Source organism: Moschus berezovskii, chromosome 1, assembly GCF_049115385.1.
Source record: "Moschus berezovskii isolate FMDL1 chromosome 1, NW_MosBer_1.0, whole genome shotgun sequence".
Lineage (NCBI taxonomy): Eukaryota > Metazoa > Chordata > Mammalia > Artiodactyla > Moschidae > Moschus > Moschus berezovskii.
Genome location: NC_142460.1, coordinates 132002680 through 132019243, shown reverse-complemented (window position 1 = coordinate 132019243; position 16564 = coordinate 132002680). Strand labels below are relative to the sequence as shown.

General features: G+C 37.7%; 2 protein-coding genes across 3 annotated transcripts in view; both read left to right on the top strand.

The window, feature by feature from the left end:
• The window catches only part of LOC148778854 (uncharacterized), a 62611-nt gene extending 53140 nt beyond the window's left edge, over nt 1-9471 (top strand). Inside the window, exon 3 of the mRNA XM_088838558.1 lies at nt 8637-9471. Within this exon, the coding sequence (XP_088694684.1) occupies nt 8637-9206 (570 nt within the window). The 3' untranslated portion in view covers nt 9207-9471. The remainder of the gene's footprint in view (nt 1-8636) is intronic.
• The window catches only part of RSRC1 (arginine and serine rich coiled-coil 1), a 452228-nt gene that overhangs the window by 351398 nt on the left and 84266 nt on the right, over nt 1-16564 (top strand). For both annotated transcript variants that reach the window (XM_055410889.2, XM_055410879.2), the window contains exon 7: nt 14303-14371. In XM_055410889.2, the coding sequence (XP_055266864.1) occupies nt 14303-14371 (69 nt within the window). The remainder of the gene's footprint in view (nt 1-14302; nt 14372-16564) is intronic.

The following is a 16564-nucleotide window of genomic DNA, read 5'->3' as shown; positions in this document are numbered from 1 at the left end:
GATTTGTTTTAGATAACTAATTCCTAAATGTCCCTCCTTGGATCCTATGACAGCATACCTCCTGGCTTTCTACTATTGTTTATTCCAAGGCCCATCTGAACTGGATTGTAACTATAAAACGAAACATAAAATATAATTGAACTCTTTCATTTAAATTACATGAACCAAGTGATTGTCCTGTCCTCTTAACTAAGTTATCCTATAATAGGCAGCCCAAGTATCACCTCTTCCTGGAAGCCTTCCTCAACCGTATCCTCTTTCTTCATTACTTCCAGAGTACCTGTACACAGGTGTGTGTGTTTGATTTTATGTTTGCCAGTCTTAATTTAAACTTCTTCATTTCTCAGTCTTCAGCACTTAGCTCAATGATTAGGGTACAGTATTCTGCTGGAGAATTTTCTCTGTCATCTGTTTTATCTTTTTTGTAAATCTGGACACTTGAAGGAACTAATGAAAAAAACCTGCTTGTAAGGTGATCTAGCAAAAATTAATATTTTTAGAGCATTTACTCTTGTTGAAAGATGGCTTTTTTTTGCAATAGCTATGCAGTAATTGCAATTTCATGTCTGTAAAATAGTTTTCCAGTTGTAGTCACTATTGACCATGATGCTATTTGAGGCAAATTCAGAATAATCATTTCAAATATGGGAAATGACTAAATGTTCTTACATGGACACTTTTTTTATTGTTCTCAGCCATGCAAGACAGTATGTCTGTCTCTATCACCATTTGAATTGGAAATGTTTAAGTCTATTTATTTACTTTTGGCTGCACTGGGCCTTCATTTCTATGTGTGGACTTTCTCTGGTTGTGGCAAGTGGGGGCTACTCTAGTTGCAGTGCACTGGCTTCTCATTGAGGTGGCTTCTCTTGTTGTGGAGCACAGACTTAGCTGTCCCACTGCTTGTGGGATCCCTCTGGACCAGAGATTGAACCTGTGTTCCCTGCACTGGCAGGTGGATTTTTAACCACTGGACCACCAGAGAAGCATTTACTAATGGTACAACTTGGTAAGGAATAAGAACTTATAATTAATGAATCTCTTTTCTGTGCTGTATGTGCAAAGGAGGCAGAGGCACTGTAAAAGCTAGTATTGTAACCATAATTATATAAGCTTTTAAAATATACAGAAGAAGCAGCTGTGTTCATTTATAAATCTATAGATGAATTTGATAGTATTAGCTAGTGAGTTTTTAGATTATTCTACTATGCTATGGTCTAGATAAGTACAAAAACCAGAGGTAAAACCCAGCAAAAACATCTGAGGAAGCCTTGAAGATAACAGCCTATCTTCTCATGAATGGACATATGACTTTATAATATAAAAGAATATAATATAATTCTTATATTATAATTTTTCTCTCTGAAAGTCATTCTTAACCATTTCTTATCTAATACAAATATACCAAATATTTTTTTGGTCTAAGTATTTTATTCTTTTCTCATGTTTAAGTTCCTATATCTAGACTTGTAGAAACCTCTGGGGATTGCTATTTTCAAATATGTGAAGAAGAATAAGGTTTTTGCAAGTGTGGTATTACTAGTAATATCATTTCCTTGAATTCAAAATTTTCATCCTCTTCAAGTTGTTAGATTTATAATTATTTATTTTGAGGTACATATGCCACCCTTGATCCAAAACTAATATAATTTGTCACATATATTTATAAACTTCTCATGAAGCACCACCACCACCATTTTTAAAAGCTAAGATATAAAGTTGTTTTCTTCCTACTAACAATGATACTTTTTTCCTCAGTTCAGTTCAGTCGCTCAGTCAGGTCTGACTCTTTGTGACCCCATGAACTGCAGCATGCCAGGCCTCCCTGTCCATCACCAACTCCCGGAGTCCACCCAAACCCATGTCCATTGAGTCGGTGATGCCATCCAACCATCTCATCCTCTGTCGTCCCCTTCTCCTCCTGTCCTCAATCTTTCCCAGCATCAGGGTCTTTTCAAATGAGTCAGCTCTTCGCATCAAGTCGCCCAAGTATTGGAGTTTCAGCTTCAACATCAGTCCTTCCAATGAATATTCAGGACTGATTTCCTTTAGGATGGACTGGTTGGATCTCCTTGCAGTCCAAGGGACTCACAAGAGTCTTCTCCAACACCACAGTTCAAAAGCATCAGTTCTTCGGCGATCAGCTTTCTTCATAGTCCAACTCTCACATCCATACATGACCACGGGAAAAACCATAGCCTTGACTAGATGGACCTTGGTTGGCAAATTAATGTCTCTGCTTTTTAATATGCTGTCTAGGTTGGTCATAACTTTCCTTCCAAGGAGTAAGCGTCTTTTAATTTCATGGCTGCAGTCACCATCTGCAGTGATTTTGGAGCCCAGAAAAATAGTCAGCCACTGTCCCCACTGTTTCCCCATCTGTCTGCCATGAAGTGATGGGACCGGATGCCATGATCTTAATTTTCTGAATGTTGAGCTTTAAGCCAGCTTTTTCACTCTCCTCTTTCACTTTCATCAAGAGGCTTTTTAGTTCTTCACTTTCTTCCATAAGGGTGGTGTCATCTGTATATCTGAGGTTATTGATATTTCTCCTGGCAATCTTGATTCCAGCTTGTGCTTCCTCCAGCCCAGCATTTCTTATGATGTACTCTGCATATAAGTTAAATAAGCAGGGTAACAATATACAGCCTTGACGTACTCCTTTTCCTATTTGGAACCAGTCTGTTGTTCCATGTACAGTTCTGACTGTTGCTTCCTGACCTGCATACAGGTTTCTCAAGAGGCAGGTCAGGTGGTGTGGTATTCCCATCTCTTTCAGAATTTTCCACAGTTTATTGTGATCTACACAGTCAAAGGCTTTTCACGAGGCATTAAAAATATAAAAAATAGTAGTTCTTGCTAACAAATGAGCTGATAGATTTGAAAATCTATTACAGCATTTACACCTTTGTACCTCTTCCAACAGACACTTATTATCACTCTCCCCTTTCTCTTAGACCTAGAAAGAGACCCTGGAACAGCCGAGCTAAACTGTACCATCACCTGATTTTTCTTCTCTAGATTAAAATGAAAACTTCCTTAACCATCAACAGGGGAGATTAAATTCTAAATATAAATGTAACTTTTCACTCTTTGCTAATTGTCTCTCTCACAGACACAAAGCATGAAAATTAGTAATGCCTTTACTTAGGTGTTTCTTACTTAGAGCCATTGTTTACTGCAGTGACACAAAAATTTGTGATACACAGGAGACACAAGAATTATTGAAAAATAGTACTATAACACTTTGGAATCAGAATCATACTTAATAGAAGTAATCACTGTATCACTTTAGAAAATCTACTGTATTTTGGTAGAAGGACATGTGGATGGAATCTCAGAATTACTGAAATTTGCTCCAGCCTCAAATGCTTGTGAGATTTAACATAGTATTATAAGGAGAAACTCTCCAGATATATTTTTTTAACCACCTTAAATATATGAAACAAATAAGGCAAACAAATATTAATGGTTATTACAAAGCCGAAAGCCTCTTCAGATTTTGCACGTGATTTTGAATAAAGTATATTCAGATAAACATTTCTCCGTAGACAGTTTCTCCATAAACATTAAACAACATGGAAGCTGTTCATTATTCTTTAATTGTGGTTACTTTGCTTCAAGGTAAGTGAAGAGGTAAGAAATAGACTTTTAAAAAGCATTTAACTAGCATTTACAAGCTCTGAATCTTAGTCGTTCTGACCTTTGGCTAGTTATTTAGCTTTCTTGGACCTTTTATTTCTTCATCAATAAAATATGTATAGTAATAACTTACCTAGATAAAATACCTTACTGTACTTAGAATTTGGGGAGAAATGGCATTTAATTATTTATTTATATCATGTCTCTTTTACTCACACTTTTTTTGTAAGCATATGAAAATGTTTGAACTGAGTAATATGTGCCATGGTAAATGTAGTAGAAATAACAAAATATTTGAAAACTTTCTCAAATGTGTATTTACAGCTAATTCAGAAAAGTCTATATACATTTGAAGACTGGGATAGACAATGCCAGATATAATACTAGCATCCTGATTGTAAACCATCATGTTTTGCAATAGGTGTTTGAAATATTTTGACATGGCTGTACCTGTGAAATACCCTAGTGTCTTGGTCATTTACTTACCGTTAGTGTAAGAAGCACCAAAAATTATTTTAAACTGAAATAAGCAGGAAAATATATTTTGCTAGATGTTTTTATTTGCAGTTCATTAGAAATATTTCTCTCTGGCTCCCAAAACTGACATTGGAACATCACAAAATTTCACTATCTTGAGAAAATACTTTTTTTCACTTTGTAGATGGAATATTAGGGTTCAGAGAACAAATTGCCACATTCATTGGATCCTCAAAAAAGAGAATTCCAGAAAAACATCTACTTCTGCTTAATTGACTATGCTAAAGCCTTTGACTGTGTGGATAACAACAAACTGTGGAAAGTTCTTAAAGAGATAGGAACACCAGACCACATTCCCTCCCTCCTGAGAAACCTGTATGCAAGTCAAGAAGCAACAGTTAAAACTGGACATGGAACTATGGACTGGTTCAGAACTGGAAAAGGAGTACATTAAGGCTGTATGTTGTCACCCTGTTTATTTAACTTATATGTAGAGTATATAATGCAAAATGCCAGGCTGGATGAAGCACAAGCTGGAATCAAGATAGCAAGGAGAAAGATCAACAACCTCAGATATGCAGATGACACCACCCTTCTGGCAGAAAGTGAAGAAGAACTAAGGAGCCACTATAAGAAGGTAAAAGACGAGAGTGGAAAAGCTGGCTTAAAAGTCAACATTCAAAAAATGAAGATCATGGCATCCAGGCCCATAACTTCATGACAAATAGATGGGGGCAGTGGAGTGACAGACTTTATTTTCTTGGGCTCCAAAATCACTGCTGACGGTGACTGCAGCCATGAAATTAAAAGATGCTTGCTCCTTAGAAGAAAAGCGATGACAAACCTAGACAGTGTTTAAGAAACAGGGACATCACCTTGCTGACAAAGTCCATAACGTCAGGGCTATGGTTTTTCCAGTAGTCATATATAGATGTTAGTTCAGTTCAGTTAAGTCACTCAGTCATGTCCAACTGTTTGTGACCCCATGGACTACAGCACACAAGGCCTCCCTGTCCATCACCAACTCCGGGAGCCTACTCAAACTCATGTCCATTGAATTGGTGATGCCATCCAACCATCTCATTCTCTGTCGTCCCCTTCTCCTCCGCCATCAGTCTTTCCCAGTATCAGGGTCTTTTCAAATAACTCAGTTCTTTGCATCAGGTGGCCCAAGTACTAGAGTTTCAGCTTCAGCATCATTCCTTCCAATGAATATTCAGGACTGATTTCCTTTAGGATGGACTGGTTGGATCGCCTTGCAGTCCAAGGGACTCTCAAGAGTGTTCTCCAGCACCACAGTTCAAAAGCATCAATTTCAGCACTCAGCTTTCTTTATAGTCCAACTCTCACATCCATACATGACTACTGGAAAAACCATAGCTTTGGCTAGACGGGCATTACTTTGTTGGTAAAGTAATGTCTCTGCTTTGTAATATGCTGTCTGCGTTAGTCATAACTTTTCTTCCAGGGAGCAAGTGTCTTTTAATTTCATAGCTGCAGTCACCATCTGCAATGATTTTGGAGCCCAAAAAAATAAAGTCTGTCACTGTTTCTACTGTTTCCCCATCTATTTGCCATGAAGTGTTGGGACCAGATGCCATGATCTTAGTTTTCTGAATGTTGAGCTTTAAGCCAACTTTTTCACTCTCTTTCACTTTCATCAAGAGACTCATTAGTTCTTCTTCACTTTCTACCATAAGGGTGGTGTCATCTGCATATCTGAGGTTATTGATATTTCTCCTGGAAATCTTGATTTTAACTTGTGCTTCATCCATCCCCGGAGAAGGCAATGGCAGCCCACTCCAGTACTCTTACCTGGAGAATCCCAGGAACAGCGGAGCCTGGTGGGCTGCCGTCTGTGGGGTAGCAGTGAGTCGGAAACAAGTGAAGCAACTTAGTAGCAGCAACAGCATTCAGTCCAGAGTTTCTCATGATATACTGTGCATATGAATTAAATAGGCAGGGTGACAATATACAACCTTGATGTACTCCTTTTCCTATTTGGAACCAGTCTTGTTCCATGTCCAGTTCTAACTGTTGCTTCCTGACCTGCATACAGATTTCTCAAAAGGCAGGTCAGTTGGTCTGGTATTCTCTTCTTTTTGAGAATTTTTCACAATTTGTTGTGATCCACACAGTCAAAGGCTTTGGCATAGTCAATAAAGCAGAAGTAGATATTTTTCTGGAACTCTCTTGTTTTTTCGATGATCCAGCGGATGTTGGCAATTTGATCTCTGGTTCCTCTGCATTTTCTTAATCCAACTTGAACATCTGGAAGTTCATGGTTCATGTACTGTTGAAGCCTGGCTTGGAGAATTTTGAGCATTACTTTACTAGTGTGTGAGATGAGTGCAATTGTGCGGTAGTTTGAGCATTCTTTGGCATTGCCTTTCTTTGGGATTGGAATGAAGACTGACCTCTTCCAGTCCTGTGACCACTGCTGAGTTTTCCAAATTTTCTGGCATATTGAGGGCAGCACTTTCATAGCATCATCTTTTAGTATTTGAAATAGCTCAACTGGAATTCAATCATCTCCCCTAGCTTTGTTCATAGTGATGCTTCCTAAGGCTCACTTGACTTCTCATTCCAGGATTTCTGGTTCTAAGTGAGTAATCACACCATCGTGATTATCTGGGTCATGAAGATCTTTTTTGTATAGTTCTTCCATGTATTCTTGCCACCTCTTCTTAGTATCTTCTGCTTCTGTTAGGTCCACAACACCATTTCTGTCCTTTATCGAGCTCATCTTTGCATGAAATGTTCCCTTGGTATCTAATTTTCTTGAAGACATCTCTAGTCTTTCCCATTCTATTGTTTTCCTTTATTTCTTTGCATTGATCTCTGAGGAAGGCTTTCTTATCTCTCCTTGCTGTTCTTTGGAACTCTGCGTTTAAATGGGTATATCTTTCCTTTTCTCCTTTGCCTTTTGCTTCTCCTCTTTTCACAGTTATTTGTAAGCAGATGTGAGAGTTGGACCATAAAGAAGGCTGAACACCGAAGAATTGACTCTTTCGAACTGTGGTGCTATAGAAGACTCTTGAGAGTCCCTGGCACAGCAAGGAGATCAAACCAGTCATTCCTAAAGAAAATCAATCCTGAATATTCATTGGAGGTACTGATGCTGAAGCTGAAGCTCCAGTACTTTGGCCACCTGATGCAAAGAGAAACTTATTGGAAGAGACCCTGATTCTGGGAAAGATTGAAGCCAGGCGGAGAATGGGACGGCAGAGGATGAGATGGTTAAAGATAGCATCATTGCCATAATGGACACAAGCTTGAGCAAACTCAGGGGGATGGTGAAGGACAGGGAAGCCTGTCATGCTGCTGTTCATGGGGATCACAAAGAGTAGGACGCAACTTACAGACTAAGCAACAGCAAATATAATAAAGAGCACACCTGTTGGATTTGGGTAGAAACCCTGCTTTGCTACATTGAATCTTAGGCTAGTAAATTAAATGTTTTCCATGCATACTACTGTCCTCTTTTTATTCATTTACAAGTATATTCATGTTCTTTGTTTTGTTCAGTAAATGGGATCATGTCTTCAAAGGAGAAAGAGATTAGGAGAGCACTGCTCCTTGCAGAAATTTGGTGATGAGATCTCTTTTGTCTTGTGGTTATCCTTCCACTGGTCCTCTGTTCAGCCAATGGATAGGACAAGAGACTGAGGATTGTGTGAGAGTTTTTTATGGGCCAGGTATGGAAACATGATACACTTCCAGTTATACTCACATTTCGTTGGCTTGAATGAAAGTAAATTCTCTAAGAAAGATTAGAAAAATGTAGTTTGTGTAAAGACTCATGAAAAAAGATTTCTGTCACACTTTGTGCCCTGCCCTCAAAGAGAAGAATATTTTCTCTCCTGTAGAAATAAAGTATTGTTCATTCCATTAAGGAAGGTAGTGAAGTGCCTAAGAAGAAAGTAGAGAGCAGTCAGATCAGTTTGAAAACAAGGAGTATTAATCAGGGAAGGATTCACAGAAGCGGGTGACATTTGAACTAAAACTTTCTGATAAGATTTTCTCAACGAGACAATGAAGTGATCACCCCAGCAAGAACAAGTCATGGTAATACAAACAAAATGCAGTATGGCTTCACAAGGCCCATGCATCCTTGAAGCAGTGAAAGAGAATTGGTGAATGATGAACTTCCTTGGGTCCAGTGGTTAAGACTTTGCACTTCCACAGCAGGGAACATAGGTTCAATCCTTAGGGAACTAAGTCAGTGTGGTATGGCCAAGAGCGGGGCGGGGGGCGGAAATGGTGAATGATAAGGCTAGAAAGTTCATTGAGATCAGACTGTGAAAGGCCTTAGATGGTAAGCTAAGGAGACTGGATTTACATATATATGTACAACAGGGTACCTTCAGAGGTAGTGTGATAAGATTGTATTTAGAATGCTAGATTTATTTATTTTGTATTTATTGAGCATTTTATGTTCTAGATATTACTGTGCTTGCTGCTGGAGATGCATAAAAGGAACACATTCCTTGCTCTGGTGAAAATATAAAGGGTAGATTAGAGGGACAGTATTAAAAGTACATAGACGGGGGGTGGGATGGAAGCCTCGCTGGGTCAGACAGTGGCAACGCGGGAAGTCCGGACGCCGTAGCGGCCTGAGGAGGAGGTCGCAGGCCCGGGCCCCGGCGGAGAGGCCCGAGGACCTAAACCTGCCCAACGCCGTCATCACCAGAATCTTCAAGGAGGCGCTCCCGGACGGTGTCAACATCTCCAAGGAGGCCCGGAGTGCCATCTCCCGCGCCGCCAGCGTCTTCGTGCTGTACGCCACATCCTGTGCCAACAACTTTGCGATGAAAGGGAAACGGAAGACACTGAATGCCAGCGATGTGCTGTCAGCCATGGAGGAGATGGAGTTTCAGCGGTTCGTTACCCCGTTAAAAGAAGCTCTGGAAGCTTACAGGAGGGAGCAGAAAGGCAAGAAGGAAGCTTCAGAGCAAAAGAAAAAGGACAAAGACAAAAAAACGGATTCGGAAGAGCAGGACAAGAGCAGGGATGAGGACAATGACGAAGACGAGGAAAGGCTGGAGGAGGAAGAACACAATGAAGAGGAGGAAGTGGACAACTGAAGAGGGTGATGAGACGCCCCTTGCAAGGAAACACGCGAAAACCTGGCACACGTTTGTGTGAAGCTGCCTCTGGCTGGGCAGAGTAGCCTTAGGCAGAAGAACCCGAGAAGATTGAAATAAAAACTGAATTATCATCAGGATTATCATCAAAGCCAGTGCTTCCCAGACTACAGAGCATCTGAGTAGCAGAATCCTGTTTTGTATAATCAGTCTCAAGGTTACAACTTTTTGGCAAGAGGGATTCTGAATGGCTAATTTAATTGATCGGTTTGATCTCTTCTGTTTACATACACATATAGTTAGGCAATTGTTGATCCCCAGTTCCCTCCCAGTCTCCCAAAAAAGTAGTAACTTCCATGCTGCCAGCTGTGTTCCAGATCACCGAGGCAGTTAAGGCTCAGGAAAAATTGGGGTTTGATCACAGTCAACCTATTTGATTATACAGTATTTGGCAATACTAGCTTATTTCAAGTGATCAGAATGGCTTAGCTTTAGGAAACTACTAAAAAGGTTGAAGAGAACAATGAAATCTGTCTCTTCACTTGACAGTAACATTAGTTGAGTTTTGTTTTCTACAGACCCATGCTTAGAGCCCTTCTATATTGCCTGTAGGCGTGTAACCTGCTTGGGAGGCTACCTTCTAGGCACATATTGTTTTTAAATCCACAGGGTAGAATTAGTTAAGCAAGGTTGCCAATGTCTTACTCTTATAAAACAGATGGTTTAGTCTTAAATGCACCTCACTGCCTGCCCCTGTACAGCTTCAGGATTTGTCATCATCTCCTGGAAGGTAGAAAATTCCAGGTTTTCGTGTCCCATAGTCCATCTTCCAGATTTGTGACTATGGCTTTTCATTTTTCCAATTCGTGACAAGTTCCGAACTTTATTTCTTCTAGGCACAACTTCTCCCTCTGTGCTTCTCACCACCTGTCTCTATCCTGCTTCTCCTCTGCTCCTCATTCCCACTTTCTCTGTGCCCCTTTTTTTTTTACTTCTGCCAACCCAGGAACTTGGATGACCTGCAATATCCCAGAGTATGGGTTCCTCTGATTCCCTAGTTCTAATCTCATGTCTTAAAACTGATTTTGTAAACCTCTTTGACCCATGAGGGAAATCTGATGGTGCTCAGGAATCTAATTCCTCCCCAAACCCATCCCCTTTAACTGCTTCTAAGTATCTCTGTTGACCTTTCCAGGTTTTCTTATCTTTCCATTTGGTGCTTCAAGCACTTTTTTGTTGGTCTCTTTAAGTTGAGTGCTTGGAGGTTGAAATGTAGTGAAGTGTAGTTTGACACTGTTGATTTGTTAAATGAAAACAGTGGAAAGTTTGTTGATAATTGAGTGAAGAGTGTTGAGAAAATTATAATGCTTTGTATAATAAAAAACATTGTTAAAAAAATAAATAAATAAAAATAAAAGTACATAGATGAAATAGGAGCTTCTTTTTTATTCAGTGTAAAAAGAGTTGAGGCCTAAATGTGAATATTGGTAATGAAAATGCAAAGGACTGGATGAATTCTGGAGTTAATCCATGGAGTGGAATCTGATGGAACTCCTGGTCAGTCTGTACTGCATGAGAATATGATTTGGAGGATAGTGGCACAAAGGTTTATAATCTGAGAGAGAAAATAGCAAATACCTAGGAAAGAGCATCAAGTTTGAGGGCAAGATTATGAGTTCAGTTGTGGACACAGTTTTGAATATCTATGTGGAGGTATTCAGGAAGTAGTTGGGGAAAATGTTCTGATTGTCTGAAAAGAGGCCAGAACTAGAGTTATGACAAACACATAGATTACATGTTAGACGACCTACAAGGCTGCGTAACAACAGAATTCCAAGAAATGAAAGGTGGGTAAAAGAGACAGCAGCCAGAAAAGGCTGATAAAGAATTGTTAGAATTAGAAAAGCATTTTAGTAAAGATGTGGTTGGTTAGCTGTTTAAAAAATGATGGAGAGATGGTGAAAGGATAAAGCTGAAATAACCATTAGATTTGGCAATGATAGAGTTTGGGGGGACTATAACAAAAGCTTTGGGGCAAAAATCTAACAGGAAAAAGAAAAGGCAGTAACTTGGTTGACAAAAAAGTAAATATTGTACAGGATTTGTGAAACTTGAATGTATTTATAGTCTGAGGATAGAGAAGAGTGAGTTTGAACCTTGAGAAGCAGAAAGAACCCTAAAGGATACAGACAGGAATAGGTTCTAAAGCATAAGTGGATGGATTTACTTTTTGAAACAAGGCAAAAAAAGAGATAGGGAATGATGCACGTAAAAGTTTAGAGGTGAATGGGAGTGAAGCTGAGACAATATAAGGGAGTCAGGGGGCTGGTGTGAGATTACTGGCATTTCCAGTGGAGAAAGCTTAGTAAATTGTAGGAAACAAGAACAGAAATCATCTGTGGATGCTGATTAAGAAGGAGCAACATGGAAGGATCCAGATAATTTCTAAATCATTATAGTCAATAACATTTATATACCATTTTCTAGGGAGCTTATATGGCAGAAGTAAAAATGGACAGATGTGTTGATAGCAGCTTAGCACAGCAACAGAGGAATCAGGGAAATGAGGATGTCTCTATGGACATGAGTTTGTGTGAACTCCGGGAGTTGGTGATGGACAGGGAGGCCTGGCGTGCTGTGATTCATGGGGTCGTGGAGAGTCGGACACGACTGAGTGAACTGAACTGACTGATAAATGTGGAATTGAAATTACAATCTTGGAGTTCAGGTTGGGTAGGGGAGGAAGCAGAAACAGGAGAGCACCAATAGCCTGGGGAGTTTGGAAAAGCCAAGGCATTGGAAGTTATGTGCAAGGCTAGTGAAAGATGTAAGTACTTTCGGTAAATGCTCTTATGTGAAATCCAAAAGGACTGATAATTAGTTATAAGAATAGATCTTACCACTTAGCAGTTGTGTTCTTTGGTATCAAATTTTGTGGTACAGCTAATGATATTCCATACCAGCCATCTGTAAAATGGGATTACCACCTTTAGAGAATATTAGAAATATCAGGATAAACTAAGTCATGTCTTGAATAACCATATATTCTTCCCTCTTCACATATACACAATAATACCATAAAGCAGTGAGAAAGGAAAAAAATAATTTGGAATTACTTCCAAATTCCCTTAGTAATCGAGGAGGAGTTTGATCTTAATGACTCAGTTTGAATAAATAAATTTTATTCAAGTGAATTCATTGATATCCTTTGTAGAGAACATACCTGTATTGATTATTGATAAAAATTTTCAAATGTGTTTTACTATTTTTCCATAATTCAAAGTTTTTTTTTAATTTATATACAGATACATACTTGGGAATCTTGATTGACAACGTGAAGCTCAATTACATAAAATATTTAACCACAGCACAACAGCCATTTACAGTTTAAAGAAAACCATATAAAACAATATTCCAATGAATTGCCCAACAAATCAGTAAGAAAGGACAAACCAGCCTAGTGAAATAGATAAATCAGATTTAGGCAGGGTAGTTTATTGAATTTAAATTGTGCCCAGTTGGCCCAAGAGCTATATATAAGCAATCCATCTTACGCTGTTAATGGAGGTTCTTGAAATCCACCTGATGTTTGCATTATTAAATTTCAGTCTAATGAGCTCTGCTAATACATATTGAAGATGGTTGTAAGGAGTAGAATGTGAATGTGAGCGGGATAATTTGAAAGAAACATAAGCTGAGCATTTTACATGACTCAAGGGGTGTATCTACAATTACACATATAACCAAAATTGAATTTAAATGGAATTTCTATTATCCTTGTCCTTCTACCAGGGAGAATAAAGTGTAAATGAAGTAAAAGTCTTTAGAGTTACTGGTGGTTTGTTTTTATTATCTAATTTAATAGATTCTTGCAATGATACAGAGTGGCATAAAAGTTTTAATATTTCATGACTTTAAATGCAGTCTAAGTATGTATTAAAGCTTGTAAATGGAAACAGATGTCTGTGTAATTGGATATAGCACTTCACAACACCATTATATAAGTTTTATATTTTAAGAAAGTGTCAGTGTTGACAGTGAAGAAAAATCAAACTTTTGAAGAAAAATAGTTAAGTATGTGCTGTGTATTTTCTTTAAATTACTCTTTTAAGCCAGGTTTTATACTTCAAAATGATATGTTGATTTTGCATAGGAAAAATATATGCAGCAAAAAATTGAAAAGTAAGTGTGCTTAATTTTTAAATCACTGTTTACATTGCTGTTATCATTATAATAAAGGCTCATCCAAAGTTTAATGCTGGCACAGTTTGATTTCTTTTTCTTTTGACGAGGCAATACTTTTTTTAACTTAATATTTCATCAACTATAATGCTATTAGAGACTTATTTTCACTTAGTTCACTCATCAGGCAGTAAGCCGGCAATAAAGGAGAATCGCTCCTTTGAGACATTAATGCTTTGGAATAAATGATGTGCTGGAACAGAAATTTAATTAATTTACAGAGTATATTGATAGTCCCTTGTTACTGTGCTGTATATTTTTAATCTTCTCTAACATCTGTAGGAAAGTGTTTGAAAACCCCTGCAGTTGAGCAACTAGTAGATAATTAAGTAATAAGGGAAGAGGTTTCTAGAGGGAAAAAGATTCTTTTTACCAAATGCTGTCATAACATGAATAAAGAACTGCTACTATGATATGCAGTGAAAAAAATAATACGCTACCTAATTTGATACTGTTCCAAAGATATAGCAAGCTTCTTATATTTAAAATGTGGATTGTAGCTTTTTAACTTTTCTCCAAAGTTTAAAACAGATGCATTTCACTGACAAGTCAGATGACTTTTAATGACCAACAGTCTTTCCCAGTTTTTATGCCATCATTAGACATATGTTGCTTAAATTCATTTTCTTTTTGGTGCAGAGATTATGTTGAACTAAGCCTCAAAAATTCTAAATAAATATTGTAAATAATCCAAATAAAGATTGTAAAAGGTATATTTCAGATTTTCAGCCATTCTTTTCCTTCTGGCTACTGCACAAAAAAATATGTAATGAATTTATTTCTCCTACTCCCAGTATTTTCATTCACAATATAGGCATAAAATAAACACAGAAATTTTACTGTTTTTGTTTCAGCAAAAGCTGATGAAGCATTGAAAGCCAAAGAAAGAAATGAAGAAGAAGCAAAGAGAAGAAAGGAGGAAGGTAAAGACATGTATTCATTTTGTTTCAAAGCAGTCACAGTGAAGAGTCACTATTTGGTGTGATTCTCTTCATTCTCTGAATAAAGCATAAAATTTCATTAATGCTTTAGGGGGTACCTCCTGCTACTTTATGAACCGAAACTATGACACAATATTACACTATATTCAGTGTCTTGGTCACTGATGTTTGCTAGAATAAGGTTAGTTTAGAAGTATCCTGTTTCTGGGGAAACAGGGAAGATACAAAATCATACAGTGGAACTAGTGTTTGTTTCTTCCTTCTAACTTTTATCTTAAATTATCAAAATCAGTCATAAAAATGGATTGATCTTATGGGTACATTTTTAAATATTTTAGCAGTGATGAAGAAAAGTCTTCTTGACAATAAGATTTTAAATAAAAATGCTGTTAAGATGGAACAATAAATTAGGAAATGTCAGAAATGTCAGTCATAATTCAGATTAAGAAATTCATCATAGTTTTTGTAGATTATTTCTTTAAATAACATTGAAGCCACCCCCTAAAAATATTACACACAGAAATCTAACACATTTTTATCTCTCCTAACAAATTGTGTTTATCCTTCAGTTTGCTGTGGTGTATATGAGTGAAAATTTTGCGTTTTTCATTCTCAGAGGCTTTATATATACTTTCGTAAATCTCAGTGCTTAAAGCAAGATCCAGGCAAGTCTTTCTCAGTCAGTTAAGTTGATGATCCACTTGGACTGGTAATCATACTAATTCTTCTGTGAGCTTTTAAGGAGTTGAAGCCTGGTAATGTGTTCCAAAATACTGTCTTTGAGTCAGTTCAGTTCAGTCGCTCAGTCGTGTCTGACTTTGCAACCCCGTGAACCGCAGCACACCAGGCCTCCCTGTCCATCACCAATTCCCAGAGTCCAGCCAGACCCATTTCCATTGAGTCAGTGTTGCCATCCACCCATCTCATCCTCTGTCGTCCCCTTCTCCTCCTGCCCTCAATCTTTCCCAGCTATTGTCTTTGAGTGCTATTGTCTAAATCTGAAAATTGAGAATTTTTCCATTATGCCTTCCTTTTACTATGACAACCACAAAACAATTTACACCCCCAACTTAAAATTAGAAGCTGAGACCTTATAGAACCTAAAATGTTTTAGTATGATGATGTAGAATTATTAAAAGCACCATTCCATCAGAACCAAGCCCGCAAAGCAGGGGGGAAAAGAAAACAAATTGCAGATTCAAGTGACAGAACCCTACAGATAAGGAGATTCAAACTAAATGTGTATATAGAGTTCTTACCTTGACTTCTGTAAGTCCTAACTTTATGCTGTTGTCCTAGATCAGCTAATTTTATGGTATGTTGAAACAAACAGATAAATTCTGCTGGTAAAATTCCTCAGTAGAATTCTCTTCTTTTGGCTTTCTGTAATGCACATTCTGGTTTTGTTCATGGAAACAATCTGATTTCAGTTATGCTTATGGCCATATGTAGTACAAATGGATATAATACTAAATGTAAAATAGTCTAAGCAAATTGTAATGTTTTAGTACTGCTGTGTTATGTGGTATTCTGATCAATGTAACTAATTAATGACATAATAGCCCTTATAAAACACTGTGGTGCTATAAATTACAAGTGTGGCACTTATTATCAACCAACACAGTAAATATATATTGCAATAGTTATTAGTCTGATTCCATTAATTCAAATCTTAATTGGAGTCATAACCAGTTGAAAGCAGATGACATTGATATGGTAACCACGGATATTGAAATTGCTGGGTGATTTATTGTTATGAAAAAATATATAATATGAATGCTTCCTCTAGTAACTGTTTCTTCTGGAAGCTTTCAAGGAATTGAAGCCTGATAATGGGTTCCAAAATACTGCCTTTAAATGCTGAAAGAAACTTTTAAAAATTTCAGAGCCCCTTGTGTACACAATGACAATCGATATTTCTAATAGTCTATCCTTTTTTTTTTTTTCATTAAATTAGCTCTAAACATCTTTTAAAAGATTTTTTTAAGAATATGCCAGTGGAAATTTGCTGTATGACTCAGGAAATTCAAACCAGGGCTCTATAACAACCTAGAGGGATGGGATGAGGAGGGAGGTGGGAGAGATGTTTAAGAGGGAGGGAACATAGGTGTACCTATGGCTGATTCACATTGATGTATAGCAGAAACCAACACAATACTATAAAGCAATTATCCT